This window comes from Acanthochromis polyacanthus, chromosome 16 (genome assembly GCF_021347895.1).
Source record: "Acanthochromis polyacanthus isolate Apoly-LR-REF ecotype Palm Island chromosome 16, KAUST_Apoly_ChrSc, whole genome shotgun sequence".
Classification (NCBI taxonomy): Eukaryota; Metazoa; Chordata; class Actinopteri; family Pomacentridae; genus Acanthochromis; species Acanthochromis polyacanthus.
This window is the reverse complement of record NC_067128.1, coordinates 21,781,649-21,809,111: the sequence shown is the minus strand read 5'-3', so window position 1 is coordinate 21,809,111 and position 27,463 is coordinate 21,781,649. Positions and strand designations below refer to the sequence as shown.

Here is a 27,463-nt window from a genome sequence, read left to right as displayed (position 1 = left end):
AGGTTGAGATGACACCTGCTCTGTTCTTGGTCGGAGTGATGTCTGCCGCAAGATGAAGCACATATTAAACAGCGGATTGAGAAATGTTAGAAGTGTTCACTTTCTGTCCTTTGTAATTCAAAATGTTTTGGCTCTATTTGTAATTCTGCGATGTTATCATTGACTAATACCATACAGTAAAATAACATATTTTCCCTGTCAGATGGAGAAGACAAAATCAACTGGACTCTATACTTTGCGGGTGTCGTCAAACATGAATGTTTGCAGGAGTGGACAGGAGAGGACATTCAAATTATAGAGTGAACATAATGGTCTGAAATTGTGTTCATGCAGTATCATTTTAATTCAAGATGATAATATATAAATTTAATAATGTCAAAGAAAAATCTTCATTCTTTAGTTCTCTAGAGTTTATCATAAACATGTAATTAGCCTGCATGCTATACAACCTTCCAAGTGTTTACTAATGGATTGCACAGTCTTTATCAGTAAATACAACTTCTAAACAGATAAAGCATTATTTTAAAGCATTAGCTACTAATTTCAAAAGCATCAATCATCAGAGACATGTGGTTGAAATTCCAGTGTATTGTGAATGTTTTTCTCCAGGCAGGATTATGGACCGATGAGTAAGTCTGGATGGGCTCAGAACATTGATTTGCAGTTGTGGAGTAATGTTATCTAAAAATACAGGGTTTTCAGCCCAGTTGCAGTGCCAGTAGGCCTAAAAATCATCAATCCTACATTTTCCCCTTGCTGTAGTTTCAAAGGAACTATAGATATCTGTAATATCATTTCTTCTGGTCAGACTTTTATTAAGATATCAAAATTACATTTTAGCTAGCTAATTCCAGTTCAAGAAATCTCAGCATCATTCTGACTTATTAAAACTTAATTTAAAAAATATCTTAAAAGGATGACATAGATATCTTGAATTGAGGGAAACAAAAATATATTGAACTGGATTTATACGACTCAACAAGACATAATAAATATAGTTGTATTAGGTTCATTTTGTCGTTATATACTATACGAAACTATTACTTATTTAAACCAACAATTCAGAAAAGTTTGTTACCTTGCTGACATGTTTCGACAGCTTCTGCTGTCTTCCTCAGAGCGTCATCTGACGTTTGGTGACGTGTCCTTTTTATCACGTGGTCAGTTTGACAGATCTGTCAGAATCTGTCAAACCGACCACGGCCTCCCGCCGTCTGGTGGTCTCCGGAGGATGGTGTCCAGGTGGCGAGAGGATGTAGGCCCCCTCGTCCCGGTTCATGGTGTGGGCCCGCCTGCTTTCTGATCTCAATGGCTTCCTTGATCCATCATCTCTGCTTATTAGTCTCGGAAGTTATAATCCTCCCCCCGTCCCAGTCCATAATGTGATTTTGTCTTCTGCAGTGATCTGTGATGGCTGATTTTTATTTTCTGTTCTGCTGCTCTTTTTGTGCTCTTGTGAAGCATCCAGTTGTTTCCTTTTGAACTTCTGTTTGGTGTTCCGTCTTCTGTTTTGAATGACCTGCCTGTTTCACCAATGTACGTTTGGTACATGATTTGCACGGTATTTCATAGATGATGTTGCATTTATTGTCGGGGTCTATTATGTCTTTGGGATGGACTAACAGCTGCCGGAGTTTTGTATGTGGTTTTACTGCTGTGTTGATGTTATATTTTCTCATAATACGTTGTGTTGGTTCCGTTATCCCACGGATATATGGAATGGTGAATAAGTCCTTATTTTTATTATCCAATTTTTGTGTGTGTTTTGATTTTGCTACCTTTTGTTTTTTCTCTTTGGTTCTTGCTTGTTGTTTTCCTTTGGTTATAGCCCATGTCTGATATTGGCAGTTTGTAAGTGCATTCTTGATATGTTTTCCTCCTCCTGTCTGTCTTTATCGTCCGTTATGATATTAGTCCGTTCATAGTGTGTTCTAACTACCAAAAGTTTGTGTGCTGTGGGATGTTCTGATGTCCAGAGGAGGTACTGGTCCGTATGTGTGGGTTTCTCGCACACCTGGGACACCATCCTCCGGAGACCACCAGACGGCGGGAGACGTGGTCGGTTTGACAGATTCTGACAGATCTGTCAAATCGACCATGTGATAAAAAAGGACACGTCACCAAATGTCCGATGACGCTCTGAGGAAGACAGCAGAAGCTGTCGAAACATGTCAGCAAGGTAACAAACTTTTCTGAATTGTTGGTTTAAATAAGTAACAGTTACATATATATATAATTAAACAATGTGAATTATGCAGTTGTTCTGTGTCTGTCATGAGACACTCGTACACATGGTAAAAGTGACATGATCTGTCCCAGGAGGAATTACATTGGTAAATGACTGTAGGGAAAAATCAATACAGATATTTCAAGAAACATCAAGTCTAGCTATTCAATTTGAAAAAAGTCTGGCTACAATGAATGCACATTTTATTTCTGTGTATATGAGAGTTCCCTGTCTGTCAAGTGCTTAAATAAAAACATTTTGGAAACCTGCTATAGTCTTGTTTAAACAGTCAGTGATTTGGATAGAACTATGTAGCTGTAGTTCAGTGAGATGTCAATTTGTTACTGCTGAGTGACTGTTGTTGTGGTACTTCTGGAGTCCTCTTGATGTCATCGGGAAAGTGATTATATTTTGGAGGTTTTTCTTCTGTTTGTTCAACCATAGTGGCTATCATCGATGTCAACTAGTATGCATAATAATCCAACACTTTCACTGAAAGCAGGCTGGTTTGTAATGCTATTACACTGCACCTGTGAATGTGTTGTTCTGTAATTTCAAATATTCTCTGACACACAAGAAATGAGGTGTTTAATGTCCCCACTTTCTTTTCCATTAAAATAGTGGCATTTGTGTGTTTTCAAACTGTTTCTTTGTGAATATTGTGTGGTAGTTAAAACCTGCAATAATATTGATGTGATACTTATTTAGATTAGTGGAGCAAGAGTATATTGTTCATGGCAGTGGAAGCCATTAAAGACATGGGAACATCTGTCTCCACACACCATCAAGGTCTTGTTAGAATTACATTATTATACTGATTTTGAAGTGTAGCTCAAAGCAGCCTGTGCCTTTGCTTCTGGCAGACGGCCAGGATCTATTTCTTTCAGCAACAGAGGAACAAGGTGACAACAGTCTGATGGCCAGAGAGATAAAAGCAAAAGGCTTTTCTGTTCAGATCTTCAGACTGGTTGAAAACACCTGTGCTGGCAAGTGAACGAGATGTGTTTTTGAGCTTTTCTTTCTTTACTATTTGCTGGTATTGTCCCAGAAAAATGTACTTTGCTGGCAAAAAGAACACCTTGGCTGAAGTATAGTCTGTTATCATCATGAGCCAAGACTCACAAGAATAGTTTGACAGCAGGTTGGGAAATATTCACTTTCAGTTTGATACTTTTCATATTTATATGGTAAATATGAAGCTAGATGTAGGGGATTATTTGCTATAGAAAAAACTCCTAAATATAGATCTTCTATATGGATAGCACCATTGTCTTGTTGCTAGAAGATCCCTGGTTTGCATCCTGGCCTGGGATCTTTCTGGAGTTTGCGTGCAAGTTCTCCCTGTGCAATGTGGATTTATTCTGGGTATTCCACCTTCTTCCCACATCCAAAACATGCTGAGGTTAAGTTGTCCGTAGGAGTAAATGTGAGTGTGCTTTCTTGTCTCTCTGTGTAGCCCTGTGATAGACTGTTGACCTGTTCAGAGTGTCCCTTGCCTTCACCTAAGTCAGCTGGGATAGACTCCAACCCCTCATGACCCTACAGAGGATTAAGTGGTGTACAGATAATGGATGGATGGATGGATGGATGGATGGATGGATGATTTCATCCTGCAGCACATCTGTCTAGGTTTTAGTCTTCAGCTTTACTTAGGTTAAGGTTTGTATCTATCTCAATATGAGCTGATGGACTCCAGAACACGAGGGCACTATGGAAGTAATCTCTCAGTTATTTAGTTCAGAACATTGTATTTTATAATGAATGTTTTCAAAAAGCCTACCAAGTTGTGACATTGTTCAAAATTGCTGATGGTCATGCAGTGTGCAAAAAACAAAAAAACAACAAAAAACATCACCTTTCATTTGTTGAACTAAACTACACAGGCCCGCTCCAATATGATGCTGTTGCTTCTGTTGTTCTTGTAAAAGAGATTAATTCACTGCCAGCTTTAACCTCTCTCACCCTGTGCCTGGTCCCTGAGGTCTCTATGCTGGAAATTACAATTCTTTTTAATCTTTTTTTAGTTTGTACTTCTTTAGTTTATGTATTCCATGACATACCTTACTTGCACAACAAACCTACCTCTCAGTACACTACTAATCTTTATCTTATCTTGTCTCTTATAAGAACCACAGTGCCTTTATTAGCATTTTTTTATCATTTATTTTCTTTGTCTAATTTGTCTAATTTGTGTGCTCTGTTGTGACTGTGCAATTTATTGTTTGTCCTGTCTTTACACTTGTCCGTATGGGACAGGGGGGAATGCAATTTCGATTCCTTTGTATGTTTAATGCATGTGAAGTAACTGACAAATAAAACTGACTTGACTTGACTTGACTTGACATATCATAAGATAATTCATGATTCAACAAAAACACACTAGCTAAGTGTTACGGCCACAGGTATTTGTGTGCCATCTGGTTTCAGGGGTGGTTTCCTGTTAGGCCTTTGTGTGGGGGATTGCTTGTGTGGGTTCAGCTGTGGCTGGTTTCAGAGCCTCTCTGGAACCCCAGCTGCCAGCCATTCCAACTGATGACTCCGGAATAGACAGCCTGCAGCCTTGTTCTCCCCACCTCCTGACCTTCCTGATTGGGCCACCATCCAGTTTCCCTCCACCTCTAACCAACCAGACACAGCCATTACCACACCTGCAGAGTATATACCTGCAACCAAGCTATTAGTGTAGGCTGGTATGTGTGACCAATCTGCCCTGGTCCCTCTCTGAGTGATATCTTGTTTGTATTTCTGTGATGTCATTTGGTTTGTAGATACTTGTGGTGGGTACTATAGACACTTCGAGCTCCTGTTGTCAGCTGCTAATTTGGTGTAGAGTCTACAGTCTCAGTGGAGACTAATGCTCCAGTTAGCAGTCCGCCAATTATTGAAGGAGCTGTTTTGTGTTTAGAGTCTTCATGAGCTGTGTGTTCAGTATGTCAGTGTGAGGCACCAGTTTTGTTTAGTTTGTTTTTGTACTCTTTGCATTAGTTTTTCATACTCGTGGTAGGTGTTGTTCCTGTATTTCAGTTTGGCTAGGGAGTTTAGTTGATTTGTTTGTGTTTAGCTTAGTTACAAACTCTGTTATATTTTGTTCCTTGATTTGGCAACATCCACCAGTTTTGTCTTCGTTGTTATCATTTTTATGTTCCATTTGCCATGAAGCAATAAATCCCTTTACCTGAACCGATCACATTCTGGTTATTTTGTTGCATCCAGCCACCCTAGAGGTTGGATCGTAACACTAAGCAACGCTGGCAAATTATCTCAGTGTTGTTGCACTTCTATGATAGTTTCATTTTGTTTAAATATATCACAGAACTTTTGTTCATTCTATATGTCATGCATTGTATATTAAGTAAAGTATGTATGAGTCTAGGCTGCACAGTGGCTTGTTGGTTAGCACTTTCGCCTTGCAGCTAGAAGAGCCCCAGTTTGGGTCCCGACCTGGGCCTAGGATTTATCTGCATGAAGTTTGCATGTTCTCCCTGTGCAAGTGTGGGTTTTCTGGGTTCTTCGGCTTCCTCCCACAGTCAAAAATCATGCTGAGGTTAATTGGTGATTCTAAATTGTCCATAGGTGTGAATGTGAGTGTGATTGTTTGTCACTATATGTAGCCCTGTGATAGACTGTCAAGGTGTATTCACTGCCTTCGCCCTAATTCAGCTGAGATAGGCTCCCTTCCCACTCTCTGATGCGAACAAAAACAGCATCTGTGCAGAGATAGGGTGTCAACCTTGCAATTAAAACCAGAGTGAATCAAACTCTAATCTTATTACTCGAGTGAAAAGTGTTTCGTTTAACATATGAGAAGTTGTGATAATAGGCCACAGGCATATGCTGTCGTGTTAAACCTGAAATCCTGCTTATATCATTCACGTGTGACTCAGTGAGATTTTTTTTATTGTTGTAGTTACACCTGCTCATCCATCACTGAAAATATTTTGTCCAGTAGCAGTTTTCCAGAACATAAAATATTAAAGTGATGCCTTGGAAAGAAATAATAGTCCTCTTTTTTGAAGCTTTATGGATTGAAGGTGGAACACTTTAAAGAACTAAAAAGAGAAGTCCAGTTGCCCACTGCTGAAGCTGTTAGGAATGCTGTGATCTGGCTGACTGAGAATCTGAACAGACATTAGATATGCCTCATTTCACAGGCAGCTTCCTTGAAAGGGGGCAGCTTATGAAAGTGCGGTTCTCTGCAATGGACTGAAGAGATGGAGTAAACATGAGTCACCACAGTATTATTACAAGTCTCTCAGGAATTTGGAATAATGAGGACACAAAGGATGCAGGGGTTGAAGTAAAAAGATGCAGAGTCTGAGCGAGACAGACTCTGCAATAACACAAAATACTACAATAAAATGCAGACAAGACAAGATGCTGGCAGATCTTTTATTGGTATTCACAGCCTAAATATAGAAATGGATTTAATTGGAATTTGTGAGAAGAGAAACACTTGCCCAGTGAGGCCGGGGCTCGCAGACCAGACTGGAGACAGTAGAAATATGGACTATTTCTTCAGAATGAAGTACTTCTAATTAAAACTAAACATTGTGTTCACCTGATGTGGGTTGTCTGGGGGAAAAAGCTGAAAAGACATAATTAAAACACGAGCAAAAAACAAATAATGATTTGATTTCCAACCAAGTTATGAAAAACAAGTGCATGTTGTGGAGTCAGCCTCAAGAACTTGCGGTTTGGAATGTAGAGCACTCAATGAGATTAATTTGATTAATTTCCATTTTTTTCTGCAATATGTTCCATTCAAAAGGTGCAGAGTAAACAAAACCTTTTTACCCAATTCTGTACAGGCATATGGAACTGAAAGTATCAAATGATCTTGTGAATGGAGAAAGTAAAGATCAGCACTTTTCTGTGCAATTAGAGAATAAATGTAGGTGGGCAATAGTCCAAGTATTGCCTTAGATATGAAAGTATACCAATGATGGATCCTTTGGGTGGCTAAAGCTGGCCATCCCACCCGAGAGCATAACTCGCAGTGTGTTGACACTTTACAATTCGTAACAAACCTCAGAGGAGCATGGTAAACGGTGTCAACCATTCACAAAGACACTGACCAGAAGCATTCATGTACAAAAGATCTCCATAATCCACCACAAATAAAAAAAAAGTTGCAGCGACAAGCCGCTTTTTTGCATTAAAAAAAAAACACACAACTTGAGTTGTCTTTTTAAATTATCGTCTCTGTCTCTCTGTCTGCCCTCTATCTTTCTCCTATAGATTGAAGACATCATCACTCGCATCCAGGATGAGACAGAGGGTGTGCCTATCAGAACTGTCAAAAGTTTTATGACCAAAATCCCAAGTGTTGTTACAGGTAAGAATTGGAGGAAAAATGACATGGAGATGTCAGACTGACAGTGACAGACCCTGCAATGTACAAACATTAGTTGTGAAAGTGCACCAGTGATGGACAGTGAGTGCCTGGGGAACAGAGATGAGTGAAAGTAAAAGGAGGTCATGGAAATATGCTGAGATCCTCCATGTTTCTGAAAAGCTCCAAGATGCAACTTTAGTCTCTTGTTTTCAGGCTATTTCATTCAGGGAAATTACTTTGATTTGACATTTTGGAATATGTGTTTATTCGCTTTCTTATCAAGAGTTTAGAAGAATGATACAAAATCAAGAATCTTTATTGTCATTATGTTTTCACAAAGCAAAATTTTGATTGGTGACTCCCAGCTACAGATAAAAAATAGAAAAAAAGTATATAAAATAAAGTACTCAGAGGATATAAATATGTAATCTGTGCAAAATGAGCAGTAGGATGGATGGTAAAGTACAGTCCAGTGCAAGACTCAATTCTTTATTGCACATAGTGTGTCTGTTTGTGTGTGCAGAGGGAAATGGATTGGACAGCTCTGGGATAAAAGGTGTTTTTCAGTCTGGAAGTGAGAGTTTTTTATGTTTCTGTACCCTTTACCTGAAGGAAATGGAACAAACAGTCGATTTCCTGGGTGAATGGGGTCAGCGGCGATACGCCGGGCCTTCCTCTGGACCTGACCCGCGTATAATGAGACAGAGGATGGTTTCTATTGTGGCTCTGTAGAAGTTTATCTGGAGCTGAGGACAGAGATCAGCACATTTCAGCTTCCTAAGGAGGAAGAGTCTTTGTTGAACCTTCTTTATTAGGTGAGCTGTGTTCAGGGACCAGGTCAGGTCAGATCTAGTGTGGACTCCCAGGAAGTTGATGTTGTCAACAGGCTCAGCCGCTTTCCCTTGAATGAAGAGAGGAGAGTGTTCTGTCCTCCTGGACCTCCTGTAGTCCACGATGACCTCCTTTAAAATATCAAAGTGTTGTGTTTACACTCAGATTAAACAAGTGAAATAAATTTTATGATTATGAAGCTTTAGGGCTGCTTGTAAACTTATTTTCTCTTATTTAAACAGAAGCTAGCTAGTCTTTCTGCTAGCTAAGTTATCTATCAACTGACTGTGGCCTCATAAATGGATACATATGACAGCAATCTCAATCTTCTCTTTTTGCTCTCAGCAACAAAAAGCATTTTCATATTCCCTGAACGAAATCTTGAAATTAGATCTGAGTAAACATCCGAAAGCCATGTTGTGAACTATGCTGCACTAATCATCACCACTTTCTTAGATTGTGATAGTGTTGGGGAAGCTAAACAGCCTGGATCTCCAGCTGAGTCACAGTCCCACATCCAAATCACAATATGTGTAGTGGCTGCATTTCACTCTGTTGACAGTGCTGCTCTGTTTCTTCCGCAATGGTTCACTGAAGAGTAGCTGAAGGTAAAGTGGGAAGACAACATATGATTAAATGTTTGGAAAAACAATTGTGAATGTGAAAATGGAAGGAATAATGCTGTCCTCCCAATGTCAAGGTGCCCTTAAGCAAGGCAATCAGCTCCCAACTGTCTCAGTAGAGCTGAAACTGCAGGTATCAGTGTACTGAACTTCCTAAAGGTGAAAACACACAGCATGTTCATAATTTAGAAATAAACTTTGAAAATCTTAAATTATAAAATCATTTATAGCTAGCTGAACCTGACAGGTAGGGACAGATGTTAGCCAGCTCGCTTTCTGGCTGTAATCGCTTTGACTGAGAATTGAAATCACTTTAAGGGGCTGGAATCACACTGGGAGGTTTTCACATTCCCCAAACAAATGATGAAAACAAAGTAAGGCTATTAAAATTCTCCCTGTATTCTCCCAGCCTCCTCATTTATGGAAAATGCATTACCCCAATATGCCATAAGCAGAGCATATCAATAAACACAATTACTATAGCAGCAGATAGATGTGCAGAGCAGGAGCCGAAATATTTGCAGCTGAGTGCCGATGGCCAGGAAACTAATGACTGATGGGAAGGTAAACACCACTCCATTCAGGAAGTAGAGGAGAAGCACAAATGAGATGATGCTCTATCTCCACTGTAATAAAAAGGCCTTTAAGGATGTTTACCTAGCAGACCTATTACATAAAGTCATGTGAAGTCTCTAAACATTCATCTCCTGAGCAACACTGGTATGAGATAAATTTACATTTGAGCAATGATGTTATTTAGTTGGCTCTTCTCACATTTATTGCATCTGATGAAATTGTAAAAAAGATTCATTTTTTTCTCGATTGAATGGCTTGTTTTTGAAATATTTTTTGAAAGAAGATAATCTAGTCTAAAGCCACTAAGCTAACAAGATGTTTTCTGTTGCACATTTCCTGCTGTCTTCTGTTCTATCACTCTTAGTCTATTCCCTTCATTGTATTTATTCATTTATTGTGGAAGGGTAATGGAAATGGAAAGTCAGTTTACATTTTGCTTTAAATGATGTAAAAAAATTTGTTTGTAACCGTTGACCATGTACACTACCGTTCAAAAGTTTGGGGTCACGTAGAAGGATCCTTATTTTTGAAAGAAAAGCAGTTTTTTTTTAAATGAAGATAACATTAAAATAATCATAAATACAGTCCAAACCTTGTTAATGTGGTAAATGACTATTCTAGCTGGAGACAGCTGTTTTTTTCATAGGGGTACAGAGGCCCATTTCCAGAAACCATCACTCCTGTGTTCTAATGGTAAATTATATTAGCTGATCATGTTGAAAGGGTAATTGATGATTAGAAAACCTTTGTGCAATTATGTTAGCATATGAATAAAAGTGTGAGTTTTCCTGGAAAACATGAAATTGTCTGGGTGACCCCAGACTTTTGAACGGTAGTCTAAGTGTCATTTGTTTCTCCTTGTCTGACCTGATTCAGGTACAGATATTGTACAGTGGCTGATAAAGGACCTGGCCATTGAGGATCCAGGTATGTTCTCGAAAATGACACCAGACTGTACTGTGCCATACAAAGCTTAAGGCTACAGCCTCCTGTGTAAGCAGAAATCCTGTACAGCTGTAGCAAAAGATTCAGTGGGTGCAGCATTTCCCAGTTTAGATTCAGATTATCGAGAAATAACCATTGATTTGAAGGCATGAGCGTCCTTATTGTGGTTGTTAACCACTACAAATTATATCACTGTACAACATGATATACAGAGTACAGCTATCCTTATGTCGAGAACTCAGTAAAAAATGGATAATGTGAGTTTCTGAACAACAGCAGTCCAACTCATTAAAAGGTCAGACACAGTGTGTGGGAGGTGCTGTAAGTCTTCTTTAGGAAACTATTCTAGCTTTTCATTAATTTTTATTAATATTGATTGGTTTGTTTACAATATACACAAGTTTACAGTTGGTATTTGCATCAGCTTCTATCATTTCTACTGACTCACTCAGTTACAGAAAGTCAAAGATTAGCAGCAGATAATTAAGTATTAAAAGTTTTGAGGAAAGCAGTGCTGAAACAACACAAACTGAACAAGAAAAGAAGCAAACTAGAGTTGTATTAAAAATAGCAACTACATTTTCGTGTGAATTTGTTGTTTAGTTGACCTGATCCATGGCATGGTGGTGGGAGAGCAGTGCTTATTGTTGGTCCAGTAGCCCACGTCCTGGACAATGAATCAATCACTGAGTCATCCCAACCACCTTGGCTCAGAATCTTTTTGAAGAAGTCCAATTTATATTCAAAGATTTAAACTGACAGTGTAAAAATATATACATTTGTGGTAACTCTCCAAATCTTCAACTTCAAAATCATCATGTTCTGAAGATTGTTGATTGTGGCAGCTGGTTTACTGTATTTTATCTTATTCCAGTCTATCACTTACATGTGTGTTGAATTTGATATCATTGTGTGCATTTTTTTCTACTGAATAAGCTTTGTGTGATGTATTGTGGATGTTCTGTAGTGAGGAGCCTCCTGTGATTTTCTCTGTTCCTCTTATAGCTGAGGCCATGCATATTGGGAGTCTCATTGCAGCTCAGGGGTACTTCTTCCCTATCTCAGACCACGTCCTCTCCCTCAAAGATGATGGCACTTTCTACCGTTTTCAGGTGAGCAGGAACACAAAAGGGATAAAGACCCAGAGGAGGCTACAGGAGAAGCAGTGCCATTAACTTTTCAGATAGTTCATGACTGATTCTCTGTACCTAATAAGTGCCATGAGAATTTGCTTTTAGGAACTCTGTGTTTAGGTTTCGTATTTATAGACACTACCGTTCAAAAGTTTGGAGTCACGTAGAAAAGTCCTTATTTTTGAAAGGATAACAGTTTTTTCAATGAACATTCCATTAAATTAATCAGAAATACAGTCTAGACATTCTTCAGGTAGTAAATGACTATTCTAGCTGAAAACAGCTGATTTTGAATGGAATATCTACTTAGGGGTACAGAGGCCCATTTCCAGCAACCATCACTCTAATGATACATTGTGTTAGCTAATGGTGTTGAAAAGTTATTTGATGATTAGAAAACCCTTGTGCAATTATGTTTTCATGGAAAACATGGAATTGTTTGGGTGACCCTAAACATTTGAACGGTAGGGCATATATTTTGATATTTATTTTATTTCCAGTCATTTTGAAACATTCAGTCACAGCAGATTAACTTGGGTGAGGCGTAAAGATTTCTCATTAGACACTTGTAATGTGCCATCATTAGATAGATTAGTTGAGTGTTCTCTTGTTTTGGTCAGTCCATCATTTGGTTGACAGTTAATGTCCCTTAATGTAGGAATGTTGGTAACTTCAGTGACTTTTACTTTGACTCATTATCATGTCACTATTTTAAATATTCCAAAACTTTAGTGTTTAATAGATTGCCTTTGTGTATAGTGCAATTGCTAGAACAGTTCCTGCAAAATATACTTCAGTGTTGTTTTTTAGGGGGGAAGACAGGTACTATTTCAGGTACCTAAACAAACTGCTGTGTAGGGCTCTGCACTAGCTGGTTAAACTTAGACAAGACGATGCTGATCGATAAACTTGCAAAGGACAAGAAATGCCATGTTTCTGCCATCTTGATGCCCTTGTCAAGTAGCAGTCATTTCCTAACATCCTCATCTTCAGTGTAAAATTCACTGTAGTATACCAGATACCCACTGTCCTATTATCTCAGTCTTCATAGAATTTGAGCTACGTCCACTGACTACCATTAGTCATTGTGTTGGTGCACTAAGAGTTAACACTGCAGTTAAAGCTTTCGGATTCTATACACATCAGTAGAAAGACAAAGGATGAAACGGGCTGTTGTTCATCCTTTGTCTTTACGATATGTCTTGAAATCATTGAAATAATTACACAATAACTATCCTTTGTGCCCATCTATCCTGAATTCCAGTAGAAAGACATTTATTGTCTAATAAGCAAGAATTCCCAGCACCGTCTGTTATCGTAAACAGATTAAAGTACTGTGTCTTTCCTCCAAGAACCTAAAATTGCTCTGCTTCTATTGTATCACACATCTTACACTAATTCCTGCTCTTCATTCTCAATTATTGTGTGAGATACTAAAAAGTCTTGATCAGACTTAAAGGTTCATCTGGTAGCTGGGGCATTTACATGGGCTCCATAGATATCTTAATCAGTCACTGAAGATTACTTTCTCTGTCGATCTTGGTGACAAAAGTCCTGTTCGCTGTCTCCAACTTCTTCTGTACAATGCTGGGATCCTGTGACCGTATTAAAAATTAATGCTGATCTGTTCAAATATTCATCAAGCGAGCAGGGGAAGCAAGTCTGAGTTCAGGCCGAGAAGGCAACTACCAAGGCCTGACAAACTGCATAGTGTAGTAGGATAGTGTACCACAATTAATCTCATCAAGGCACAAGAAAGAAACTCAAGGACATTTTCTGGCTGATAGTACCATCAGAGCCTCTACGCAGCTTGTTTTATCCTGAATTCACTAATTAAGAAAAAGGAAACAATGTATTCAAATTCTCAATTCAGGAATGGCAAGGTAGCACTTGATGAGATTGGGATGATCTTCATGTAGCATCTTCTGTTTGAAGGGCTGAATCTTCACCAATGCAGGAGGACCAGTTTATTTAAAGCAGACAGCAGTGCACATCGCTGTGCTTTGACCTTGGTTCTCCTCCTCCAAAGCAAAGAAGAAAAGAAGACAGGAGAAGAAGGAGGAGGGTCGTCAGCCTCAGCACAAAAGCTTTAAGGATAATCACCACTCATTAGCATTTCATTATTCAGGCAAATGAAGTGCAAGACAAAAAGAAAATAGGAAAATCATAACAATTACCATCACGCCATATCTCTTCTCATTGAAAAAAATACAAATGTTTGTAAAGCTGACCGCGCAAGTTATATCAAATAACAAGTCCTGTCAGCATCTGTTCCTCACCTGCTCGTTTTCTTGTTCTGTCTTCCCATTTTGTTATTCTCCAGGCGTCTTTTTTTGTTCATTGTGTTGCTGCAGTACTTTAACGCCTCTGCAGCAACCCTAGGGTGCTTCTTACTGCTAGAAAAGTCTTGGCAGTCAGCTGTTCTTAATCCATTCAATCCTGATAATAAAAATATTTTGATTGCTTACATAGCAGAGCAAGGCAATCATGTGCACTGCTGTGTCTCAGAGGCAAACAAGTGTCTTATAAAGGTCATGTTCATCACTGCACTTTAGTCAGATTGTTCTGACTCATAGATTGTGGTCTTTCAGGTTCAGCAGACAATCAGTAGCAATGCATCATGACTTCTGATTCACACATTTTTACTTTGTTTCCCCCTTAGGCACCGTATTTCTGGCCATCCAACTGTTGGGAGCCTGAGAACACAGACTACGGTGAGGGATGTCAGGGAATTCCTTGACCTTTTTGTATTTAAAAAAAAAAAATAAAAAATTTACCACCTCAGCTGACGCTATGCCTCCTCAGAAAAGTCATGTTTCCAGTGCCATATGTCTGTTTCACTGTAAGCAGGATTACACAAAAATTACCAAATATGATGAAATTTGGTAGAGAGGTGAAACGGGGACAGGAGAAAAATCCAATAAATAAAAATTTAAACACTCGTGCTCGCTGCACAGTTGCGCAGTGGTTAGCACTTTTGCCTTGCAGCAAAAAGATCCCCGGTTCAAATCCCGGGGTGGGCCTGGGATCTTTCTGCATGGAGTTTACATGTTCTCCCTGTGCATGCGTGGGTTTTCTCCGGGCACTCCGGCTTCCTCCCACAGTCCAAAAATATGCTGAGGTTAATTGGATACTCTAAATTGCCCGTAGGTGTGAATGTGTGTGTGATTGTTTGTCTGTATATGTAGCCCTGTGACAGACTGGCGACCTGTCCTGGGTGTCCCCAGCCTTTGCCCGCGTCAGCTGAGATAGACTCCAGCACCCCCGCGACCCGAGCGAGGATAAAGCGTTGTATAGAGAATGGATGAATGGACACTCGTGCTCAGTCATAAAATTTACTAAACAAGTTTTAAATAGTAATATAAAACCATTACACAGAACAAAATTTCTATATTTGAGGTAGGGCTGATACAGTTGCTGTCAATAAAAGCCTGAATTTTAAAAAATAAACATTTTATCCACTTTGGTTCAATTCTGTTCTGTGAGACACTTCTCCTGATGCAAATTACCTTTCATGAAATATTGTTTGTGCATGCAATCTCTAGATTTAATGCTTGTAAGGCATTAGACTGAGCACAAACTAGACCACCAGCATCAGCAGAATTTAAATTACCAACAACAGCAGCTGTGAATGGATTCTGTCAGTCTAGTCTCAGAACAGCACCTCAGTAAACAGCATCAAATTAAATAACAAGAAAAGTAGTATTCCACCAAGGCTGCTCAGTTGTTTGATTTCCGATGGATGATTTTTTTTTTTTTTTAATTTGTGGTTTTCTTCTTCTTCTTTTCCTTTCGGCTTTTCCCTTCAGGAGTGGCCACAGCGAATCAATTGCCTCCATCTAACCCTGTCTTCTGCATCCTCTTCTCTCACACCAACTACCTTCATGTCCTCTTTAACCACATCCATAAACCTCCTCTTTGGTCTTCCTCTAGGCCTCCTGCCTGGCAGTGGGAAACTCAGCATCCTTCTTCCAATATATTCACTCTCTTTCCTCTGGACATGTCCGAACCATCTCAGTATGGCCTCTCTGACTTTATCTCCAAAGCCTCTAACATGTGCTGTCCCTCTGACGTACTCATTCCTGAGCTTTCACCTCTACCAAATTTCACTGTCTCCAGACCAAACAACATGGCTGGTCTCACCACAGTTTTGTAAACCATTCCTTTCATTTTAGCTGAAACTCTTCTATCACACATCACACCTGACACTTTTCTCCAGCTGTTCCAGCCTGCCTGTGCATGCTTCTTCACCTCTTTTCCACACTCTCCATTGCTCTGTACTGTTGACCCTATAAGTACTTAAAACCCTCCACCTTCTTGATCTCTTCTCCATGTAACCTCACTCTTCCACTTGGGTCCCTCTTATTCACTCACAGATGCTCCGTCTTGCTGCGGCTAACCTTCATTCCTCTCCTTTCCAGGGCAGACCTCCATGCCTCTAGCTTCTCCTCCACCTGTTCGCTGCTCTCACTACAGATCACAATGTCATCTGCAAACATCATAGTCCATGGAGACTCCTGTCTAACTTCGTCTGTCATCCTGTCCATCACCATCGCAAACAAGAAGGGGTTCAGAGCTGATCCCTGATGTAGTCCCACCTCCACCTTGAACTCCTCTGTCACACCTACAGCACACCTCACCACTGTCTTACAGTCCTCATACATGTCCTGCACCACTCTAACATACTTCTCTGCCACTCCAGACTTCCTCATACAAAACCACAGTTCCTCTCTGGGCACCCTGTCATAAGCTTTCTCCAGATCTACAAAGACACAATGCAGCTCCTTCTGACCTTCTCTGTACTTCTCTATCAACATCCTCAAAGCAAATATTGCATCTGTTGTACTCTTTCTTGGCATGAAACCATACTGCTGCTCACAGATGTTCACCTCTGCCCTTAGTCTAGCTTCAACTACTCTTTACCACAGCTTCATCGTGTGGCTCATCAGCTTTATTCCTCTGTAGTTGCCACAACTCTGCACATTTCCCTTGTTCTTAAAGATGGGCACCAGCACACTTCTCCTCCATTCCTCGGGCATCTTCTCACTATCTAAGATCCTGTTGAACAACCCAGTCAGAAACTCTACTGCTACCTCTCCGAGACACTTCCATACCTCCACAGGTATATCATCAGGACCAAGTGCCTTTCCATTCTTCATCCTCTTCAATGCCCTCCTCACTTCATCCTTACTAATCTTTGCTACTTCCTGGTCCACAACAGTCACCTCTTCTACTCTTCGTTCGCTCTCATTTTCCTCATTCATCAACTCTTCAAAGTACTCTTTCCATCTTCCCATCACACTATTGGCACCTGTCAACGCACTTCCATCCTTATCCTTTATCACCCTAACCTGCTGCACGTCCTTCCCATCTCTGTCTCTCTGCCTTGCCAACCTATACAGGTCACTCTCTCCCTCCTTACTTTCCAACCTAGAATACAAGTCATCGTAAGCCCCTTGTTTGGCCTTTGTCACCTCTACTTTCACATTACGCTGCATCTCCCTGTACTCCTGTCTACTCTCTTCAGTCCTCTCAGTGTCCCACTTCTTCTTAGCTAACCTCTTTCTCTGGATCCACTCCTGCACCTCCTCATTCCACCACCAAGTCTCCTTATCTCCTTTCCTTCCAGATGACACACCAAGTACTCTCCGACCCGTCTCCCTGATTACATTTGCTGTAGTTGTCCAGTCATCTGGAAGCACCTCCTGACCATCCAAAGCCTGTCTCAACTCTTTCCTGAAAGTCATACAACACTCTTCCTTTTTCAGCTTCCACCATTTGGTCCTCTGCTCTGCCGTTGCCCTCTTCATCTTCTTCTCCACCAGGGTCATCCTACACACCACCATCCTATGCTGTCTGGCTACACTCTCACCTACCACTACTTTGCAGTCACTGATCTCCTTCAGATTACACCGTCTACACAAGATGTAGTCTACCTGTGTGCTCTTATCTCCATTCTTATAGGTCACCCTAAGTTCCTGCCTCTTGTGGAAGAAAGTATTCACTACAGCCATTTCCATCCTTTTTGCAAAGTCAACCACCATCTGTCCTGCGTTCCTCTCCTGGACACCAAACCTGCCCATGACCTTGTCATCATCTCTGTTTCCTACACCAACATGTCCATTGAAGTCTGCACCAATGACAACTCTCTCACTTCTAGAGATGCTCTGCATCACTTCATCAAGGTCCAACCAGAATTTCTGCTTCTCCTCCCGCTCACATCCTACCTGTGGAGCATACCCACTATTTCTAGCTTCAGGCTCATCACTCAATCTGACACTCTTTTTACCTCCAGGACATTCCTAACAAACTCCTCTTTCAAGATAACTCCTACTCCATTTCTCTTCCTATCTACACCATGATAGAACAACTTGAACCCTGCTCCTAAACTTCTAGCTTTACTACCTTTCCACCTGGTCTCCTGGACACACAGTATGTCCACCTTCCTCCTCTGCATCATGTCAACCAGCTCTCTACCTTTTCCTGTCATAGTTCCAACATTCAAAGTCCCTGCTCTCAGTCCTAGACTCTTGGTGTTCCTCTTCTATCTCTTCCTACGAACACACCTTCCTCCCCTCCTTCTTCGACCGACAGTAGTCCATTTTCCACCAGCACCCTGTAGGTCGACAGCACCGATGGCGGTCGTTGTTAACCCGGGCCTCGACCGATCCGGTGTGGAAGTCATACATTTGATTCGCATGTTTGATTTGGCCAAAGTTTTACATTGGATGCCCTTCCTGCCACAACCCTCTGTATTTATACAGAGCACAATAAGACACTGGCTTGTGTCCCCTTGCGGCTACATTTGGTGGTCTGCAGCGGTGGATTTGTAGTAGGATCTCAATCATGTAGGCATGCTGACATAGTGTTCAATTGTAGTCATAGTTACAGTGACGCCGGGGTGCTATCTTGCTATGATACAGAAATCTTTCAGAAATCCGTGGAACCACACTATAAGCCGCATCACTGCCACAACCTAATCACTTGGTTCTTGTGTTATTCCTGACCTTCTCTGAAAATTTCATCCAAATCCATTTGTCTGTTTTTGAATAATGTTGCTAACAGAAAACAGACACACCAATGCTGATCGTCACATAACTCAGCCGAGGCTCCGCTTCTTTGGCAGAGTAGCAAAGTAATGCTAATGTAGGGCAGATGTAGTTAAATATTGGTTAACTGACTGTAGTGATCAACCCAGAGCAGGAAAAAATAGACTGCGAAGATAATTGTCTTAGTGTCTACCTACAGATTTAGAAACGTGGCAACTAATCAGATATTTAACAATAGTATATTTTGATTTAGCATAAACTGTATCATGTGGAGATCAACCACTCATGTTTAACCCTCCTTACACAGTTTGCCATTTCTACATGATCACAACTTTAAAAATAGCCTAAACTTATTGTTAAATTTTATATACTTGTTTTACTGTGCAATAATATGCTATGCAATAATAGCCTGAATAAACTGTAGAGCTACTTTTTAGTGGTTACACACGTGGACAAAATTGTTGGTACCCCTCAGTTAAAGAAGGAAAAACCCACAATTCTCACTGAAATCACTTGAAACTCACAAAAGTAACAATAAATAAAAATTTATTGAAAATTAAATAATCAAAAACAGCCATTACTTTTGAATTGTTGATTAACATAATTATTTAAAAAAACAAACTAATGAAACAGGCCTGGACAAAAATGATGGTACCTCTATAAAAGATTGAAAACTATTTGACCAGAGTGACATGATTAACTCAGGTGTGTCATTTAATTGACATCACAGGTGTTTCCAAACTCATAATCAGTCAGTCTGCCTATTTAAAGGGAGACAAGTAGTCACCCTGCTGTTTGGTGAAAAGGTGTGTACCACACTGAACATGGACAACAGAAAGCGAAGGAGAGAATTGTCCCAGGACATCCGAAAAAAATTATAGACAAACATCTTAAAGGTAAAGGCTATAAGACCATCTCTAAACAGCTTGAAGTTCCTGTGACAACAGTGGCTCATATTATTCAGAAGTTCAAGACCCACGGGACAGTAGCCAACCTCCCTGGACGTGGCCGCAAGAGGAAAATTGATGACAAATTGAAGAGACAGATCGTTGGAATTGTATCCAAAGAGCCCAGAGCAACCTCCAAAGAAATTAAAGGTGAACTCCAAGGCCAAGGTACATCAGTGTCAGATCGCACCATTCGTCGTTGTTTGAGCCAAAGTGGACTTCATGGGAGACGACCAAGGAGGACACCACTGCTGAAAAAAACTCATAAAAAAGCCAGACTGGAATTTGCAAAAATGCATGTTGACAAGCCACAAAGCTTCTGGGAGAATGTCCTTTGGACAGATGAGACCAAACTGGAGCTTTTTGGTAAGGCACATCAACTCTATGTTCATAGACTCAAAAACCAAGCATACGAAGAAAAGAACACTGTCCCTACGGTGAAACATGGAGGAGGCTCAGTAATGTTTTGGGGCTGCTTTGCTGCATCTGGCACAGGGTGTCTTGAAAGTGTGCAAGGTACGATGAAATCTGAAGACTATCAAGGCATTCTGGAGAGAAATGTGCTGCCTAGTGTCAGAAAGCTTGGTCTCAGTCGCAGGTCATGGGTCTTCCAACAGGACAACGATCCAAAACGCACAGCCAAAAACACCCAAGAATGGCTGAGAGAAAAGCGTTGGACTATTCTAAAGTGGCCTTCTATGAGCCCAGATCTGAATCCCATTGAACATATGTGGAAGGAGCTGAAACATGCCATTTGGAGAAGACACCCATCAAACCTGAGACAACTGGAGCTGTTTGCTCATGAGGAGTGGGCCACAATACCTGTTGACAGCTGCAGAACGCTCATTGACAAATACAGAAATCGTTTAATTGCAGTGATCGCCTCAAAAGGTTGTGCAACAAAATATTAAGTTATGGGTACCATCATTTTTGTCCAGCCCTATTTCATTAGTTTGTTTTTTTAAATAATTATGTGAATCAACAATTCAAAAGTAATGGCTGATTTTGATTATTTAATTTTCAATAAATTTTTATTTATTGTTACTTTTGTGAGTTTCAAGTGATTTCAGTGAGAATTGTGGGTTTTTCCTTCTTTAACTGAGGGGTACCAACAATTTTGTCCACGTGTGTAATTCTGCTTCAGCTACAGCTACAGGTTCTAGCCATAATATGAGCTTATCATTCTGTGGTTCAGTGAGAAGTCATAGCATCCAATCATGATTAAATTCTCTTTCAAAGGCTTTCATATTAATTGGGAGAAATAAATCTGAGGAAGAAGATGCATGCAACTTTAATCCTGAATCTGAATGCCGGGGACTGTCACTAGCAGAGATAATTACACATGTTGACGATAAACACCATCAACAGGTATGATAGCAATGTGAAAAATTATAATTTGTGTTTCTGCATGGAAATGCAACTCCAAAATAAGAGTTACCCTGGTTTCTTTCATACTGGCCTTCAAAAGCACATAATAATAAAGCCCAACCTGACAGTGTAAACACAGGTTATTTCTGAGTGTAAATACGAGCAACCTTCCTCTGAGCTAACAATAAGCACTGTCATGTGTTGTGGAGAGGAACGGCAGACAGGATTAGTCAGTCAGTGTTCCACCTCCTGCCTTTCATCCCGTCATAGAGGCACCCATGGTTGGACTTTACTGCTCAGGAGCTTAGTGGCTCTCCACACTTTGTCTCATAATCCTGAAGCAACAGATACAGTAGGTGGACAGGCAGCTGTAGACTGATCATACTCCATCCCATGTGTGGTGAGAGGTGAGGTAGGTATGTAGGGAATGAGAGATGCACAGATGAGTAGATGGAAGGAAGGAATACAAATAAATTCCAGTCTTTAATCCTCTCTCTCTCTCTCTCTCTCGCTCTCTCTCTCTCAGCTATCTACCTGTGCAAGCGGACCATGCAGAATAAGACGAGGCTGGAGCTGGCAGATTATGAGGCGGTGAGCACTCAACGGTTCCTCTGAGCTGTTATTTCTTACTATTGATCTATGTGTCAAGCTTGGGGCTGAAAAATCCAACCTCTTAAAGGGTAGACAGGTGTGTGTCCGTGATGATATCAGATTTAAGCAGCCTCTCAGAGCAGACTCGAACTCTAAAACTCTGAAATGTCTGATCTCGTTTTAACATTATTTTTCTTTGTTTATCAGGAGAACTTAGCCAGGCTGCAAAGAGCCTTTGCCAGGAAGTGGGAGTTTATCTACATGCAGGCTGAAGCCCAGGTCAAGTAAGTGTGCTTTGTTACCAAGGCAACACATGAAACTATAGTGCACACACTGATGTCATTCACACCCAAAGTAAAAAAACAAAGCATAATTTCAATGTGACCTCCCATATCATGAGCAGTGATTGTTTCCGACAGACTCCATTAACCCTCCTGTAATGGAGTTTCATGCAAGATTACCTATGCAGTGTTCTTAGGTCATACTGGGTGTACTGGTCTTTGTTTCTCAGGTAGATACTAGGCAAAAAAATGTTTTTTTTTAAACCAGCAGTGATAGAAAATTAACCTCTATAACACATTAAAATTGGAAAACAGAGACAGATGAGGAAGAAAAGATGTATAGATTGATGTAGCTAGTATTGCTTATTTTTGTCACCTGCCTTCACCAAAGTTCAATTAATTTCCCTCTTATTTATATAGGGAAAACTCACATAGTAAGGTAAGGACCTAATAAAATTATAGGGAGAAACCCAACAAATCTAAATGATTCACTTTGAGCAGCTCTTTGAGGACAAAGAGAAAAACTCTCTTTTACTGAGAAGAAATCTCCAGCAGAACCAGGCTCAGCGAGGGGATCTGCCTCGACCAGGTGGGGTAAAGGTAAAAAGGAGAGAGAACATGACAACAGGTAGAAATTAGACAACACATTAGAGAAGAAATATCTCTCTGGAGATTTTGCGAGGCCAGTAATTACTGATCAAGAGCATGTATCTCTACAGCCTGAGACACCTGCAGAGATGATAAAAGACATACAACAGGGGAGAGAAAACAGAAAGTTCATGCTATGTAATATGTAACTATAAGGACAGAGAAGAAGAGGAAAGGAGAGGTGCATCATAGTAGTAGTTTAGGTCAAGAGCAACACTACTAAGAGATGATTCAGGGTGCTCTGGACAGCCCTAACTATGTGATTCCAATGAATTCCAAAAATAACTTGCTGTCTCCAAGACTGACACAAAACAATTAGACCGCTACATGATTTTTTTTCTCCTTGCTTGAGGTTACTTTTTAATTGCTGGCTCCACAAGGTCACACACAACAATTTTAACAATCTTAATGGTGTAAAGTACATGAAAGACAGCATGTATGACATGAAACAGATCAGACCATACAGCATCTGAAATGAGATCAGTTCAGATGCTGTATGTCTCTGAACACCTTCTTGCAGTGGCACCCTGGTGCTGAGCTGATGAGTAGTTTATGACAAAAACTCCGTTTAAAAACTAGTGGACTACAGTAAAGTACATCCATCCATTCATCCATTATCTACACACCTCTTAATTCTCATTAGGGTCACGGGGGCTGGAGTCTATCCAAGGGTGAAGCCAGGGACACCCTGGACAGGTCACCAGTCTACAGGGCTACATATACAGACAAACAATCACAATCACATTCACATCTACGGACAATTTAGAATCATCAGTAAAACTCAGCATGTTTTTGGACTCTGGGAGGAAGCCGGAGTATCCAGACAAAACCCACACATGCACAGGGAGAACATGCATACTTCATGTACTAAGATCCCAGGAAGGCTGGGACATGAACCGGGGATACTATAGCTGCAAGGCGAGAGTGCTAATTACCAAGCCACTGTGCAGCCCACAGTAAAGTACAGCTCCCTTAAATTTGTACTTAAGCACAGTTCTTGACCTAATGATTAAGTCACTTTCTACCATTGTCTAAATCGTCGGGATACATATTTTTCTTTCTCGAAATATGTGTAACTTACATCTGAAAATAAAAAATGAGTAATGAAGGCAAAAAAATGTTATTTGAACAGTACTGAATGATAAGCATTGTTTTATATCAAGCTTACGTACAGTTTTCTGATGTACTTGCTGCAGATCTACTCGCAGAGCAAGCCATAACATTATACTTCAGCTACAAGAGCACAGCATTTTCTGTACTGTACACATAAAAGGCAGCTGACAATGTTGGACGCTTCTGAGCTTCAATATTGCAAAAACCCCTAGGAGACCTTCTCACACTTTACAGTCTCCAGACTATCCCTCGCAGCTTCTTAGCTTAGCACTCAGTCCTGATCGAATGCTACATGTAATGTTGAAGCTTGGAAAGGTGTATTTCTCACAGACACTCGTCTCATCTGCAGGATCGACAGGAAAAGGGATAAATCTGAGAGGAAGATCCTTGACAGCCAGGAGAGAGCCTTCTGGGATGTCCACAGACCAGTGGTAAGCCGCTGTCTGTATGTGAGATTGCAGCTGCCCACCACATTCTACATCTTCTCTTCTGCGTTCTCTCTCGTTTCCGTCTGTCTGCAAAAAGAAACCTGAGGTGTGATATTTAAAATCATTAGTATTGACTGAAATGATATTGTTTTGCTCATTTTTTCTCCAGCCTGGATGTGTAAACACCACAGAGATGGACATCAGGAAATGCAGACGCATGAAGAATCCTCATAGAGTTAAGAAGGTAAAAACTTAGATGGAAAGAGTATGAAACTAATGTGGCTTGAAATGGGTTTTTTTTGTAATTGGTGAGCACAAGTTGGCAAAATATAATAACATCAAAATCATAGGTGAAATTTCCCATTTAATTTTTTACCACAATGCAATGTAGTTGTAGCTTTAATGCCTTTTCATTTTGCAAGAAAACAGCATTCCTTCTCTGTGTTACTTGCTCCATCCTCCTCTCTCATCGGTCCAGTCAGTGTACGGTTTGGCTGAGGAGGGAACACAGTCTCTAAGTCCCGTTCAGACTCCCTCACACCACTGCAGGAAAGGCACCAAGGAGGATGTAGAGAAAGAGGTAAATGTTAGTCCAAATGTTGTAGATCACTAAAGAATTTGCCAAATATTGTGAATTAATAAAGATTTCAACATTAGTGCCATGTCTGCTTCTTACTACACAAGATTTCATAGCCACAGACCCATTACAGAGAAGACTGGCAGCATTTCTTTTGGGAACAGGTAGTTTTCTATTATAGGAAACAACAACACTAACAATGCCACTGACTGAGATAGATTTTGCTAACCAACTCAGATTCGCTCAATTATTACGATTGTACTGAGGTACTTGTTTGTTGCAATTGAACAAATCAAGACACTTACTTGGACCATTTCTTGCTGTTCTGTTAGAAAACGAGTAGAAACAAACGCTGACTCCAGTTGTTTCCTCTTTCAGATCCTATTTCTTAACACACAACTAGATCGTCACCGTATGAAGATGTCCAAGGTTGCTGAAAGGTAGAACAACCTCACCTCTCACAAACAGTTTATGTTTATGTCTTTGTGTTTTCTTGGAAAGAAAACTCATCCTCATCTTTTCCCATCTGCTGTGTTGTCCTTCGTTATGTTTAATTGGACAAACTTGTGCACCACTGTCTTATTTTTTACTGTAGTTAGGGGATAAATGAGAATTTCTGAGGAAGGGGGTTCCTTGTCCAGTGGGGTAAGGGCAGGGGGCGGACTGCAAATAATTGAATAAGGGAAAATTCAGTAGAAAGTAGCTTGAGGTAAAATTGTACACTTGCTGATGTAGATTCCCAGAGTAATACAGAATTTTGTCCTGGAAAGATGATTTTCAGGTAAATTTTCTGAATGTTACTTTTTAATGTTGCACCACCAGTGAAGTTCCATTCACCTGCTGGAGTCAAATCTCAAATTAAATCTGCTTATACAGCCAGTTTCCAATAAGGAGCAGCCACAGCATTCTCACTTTTGTTTCCATTTCATTTCCTTTCGATGATTTGGATAAAACATTTTAAATACATTTCCATCCAATCATTATCTATACACAACTCAATCCTCTTTATGGCTGCACCTTCCATTATACTGCATCCAACCATGAGGACGTTACATGGATTGGTCACTTGTGTTTTAGGCATTTGTGTCTAATTGTTATTTAATTCAAAACCTTCTGGTGTCTCTTAAACTTTAAATGCCATAAAAATCTGCTTTTTAATTGCCATACACACGTGGACAAAATTGTTGGTACCCCTCAGTTAAAGAAGGAAAAACCCACAATTCTCACTGAAATCACTTGAAACTCACAAAAGTAACAATAAATAAAAATTTATTGAAAATTAAATAATCAAAATCAGCCATCACTTTTGAATTGTTGATTAACATAATTATTAAAAAAAACAAACTAATGAAATAGGGCTGGACAAAAATGATGACGATTGTGTTAGAAACGATTGTGGAAAACGCCTCCATTGGGGCCGTCCACACCGGGAGGAGCTCCAGGCCATGCCCGCCGGAGGCGCCGGCACCCAGACCCCCCGACCACGACAGACACAGGGACCCCACACCGAGGTAGGGAGCCCCCCAACTAGCCGAGCCGAGGAGACCCGAGGACAACACCCCCAGCAGCAGACCAGACACAGCCCCCAGTGTGGAGGACCCCCCTGAGGAAACACTGGAGTTGAAAGAAATAAAATAAACAAATAAATAAATGTGGTAATAACTAAATAATGGGAAGTAAAAAACCGTAAAATACATAAGATGATAAATAAGGAAGGATAAGAACATCAGGATATAAGAAGGCTTAAAAGATCAGTTAAAAGCCAGATTAAAAAGGTAAGTCTTTAACCTTCCTTTAAAAACACCGACAGTCTCTGCAGTCCTGAGGTTCTCCGGCAGGCTATTCCAGAGGCGAGGGCCATAATGGCTAAATGCCGCCTCGCCGTGTGTTCGAGTTCTGGCTTGTGGTATAATTAAGAGTCCGCTGCCAGAGGACCTCAGGGTCCGCGAGGGTTGGTATGTTAAAAGGAGATTGGACAAATAAGAAGGCGCAAGGCCATTAAGACATTTAAAAACTAAATCGATCCTGAAACGGACGGGGAGCCAATGCAGCGACTTTAAAACTGGTGTAATATGCTCCCGCCCCCTGGTCCTTGTCAGCACGCGTGCGGCTGAGTTTTGTAAAAGCTGAAGATTAAAAATACTCTTTTTGGGAAGACCAGAGAGCAGGGCATTACAATAGTCTAAACGAGAAGAGATAAAAGCATGCATTAGCACCTCCATGCTGGCCTGAGAGAGAACTGGGCGGACTCTGGCTATATTCTTAAGATGATAAAAACCTATCTTTGTTATGTTCTTAATATGTGGGATAAAATTCAGCTCAGAGTCAAAAATAACGCCCAGGTTTTTACAAATTCTGCTGGTTTAAAAACTTGTAATTTAAGTAAAAGTTTCTCTCTCTGACCTTCAAGACCAATAACTAAAACCTCAGTTTTGTCCTGGTTGAGCTGTAGGAAGTTCGCTGCCATCCATGACTTAATGTCTAAAATACACTTTCAAAGAGTATCAATTGGCCCTGTGTCATCAGGAGACACGGCAATGTACAGCTGTGTATCATCAGCGTAGCTATGGAAACTGATGCCGTGTCTCCTGATGACGTCCCCAAGAGGAAGCATATAAAGATTAAAAAGAATGGGACCTAAAATTGACCCTTGGGGAACCCCACACCTAATTTCATGGGTTCCTGAGGAACACGTATCCATACTTACATAAAAACATCGGTCTGTAAGATAAGAGTTGAACCAGTTAAGCACAGTACCAGAGAGGCCAACCAGGTGTCTGAGTCTGTTTAA

The 27,463-nt window shown here is 40.4% G+C and overlaps 1 protein-coding gene across 2 annotated transcripts in view; it reads left to right on the top strand.

Annotated features, from left to right (window-relative positions):
- Window positions 1–27,463, top strand: part of rgs6 (regulator of G protein signaling 6) — a 174,855-nt gene that overhangs the window by 128,809 nt on the left and 18,583 nt on the right. For both annotated transcript variants that reach the window (XM_051960918.1, XM_051960919.1), the window contains exons 3-12: window positions 7,466–7,562; window positions 10,469–10,519; window positions 11,543–11,649; window positions 14,333–14,384; window positions 21,561–21,625; window positions 21,833–21,909; window positions 24,017–24,098; window positions 24,265–24,339; window positions 24,574–24,675; window positions 25,051–25,112. In XM_051960918.1, the coding sequence (XP_051816878.1) occupies window positions 7,466–7,562; window positions 10,469–10,519; window positions 11,543–11,649; window positions 14,333–14,384; window positions 21,561–21,625; window positions 21,833–21,909; window positions 24,017–24,098; window positions 24,265–24,339; window positions 24,574–24,675; window positions 25,051–25,112 (770 nt within the window). The remainder of the gene's footprint in view (window positions 1–7,465; window positions 7,563–10,468; window positions 10,520–11,542; window positions 11,650–14,332; window positions 14,385–21,560; window positions 21,626–21,832; window positions 21,910–24,016; window positions 24,099–24,264; window positions 24,340–24,573; window positions 24,676–25,050; window positions 25,113–27,463) is intronic.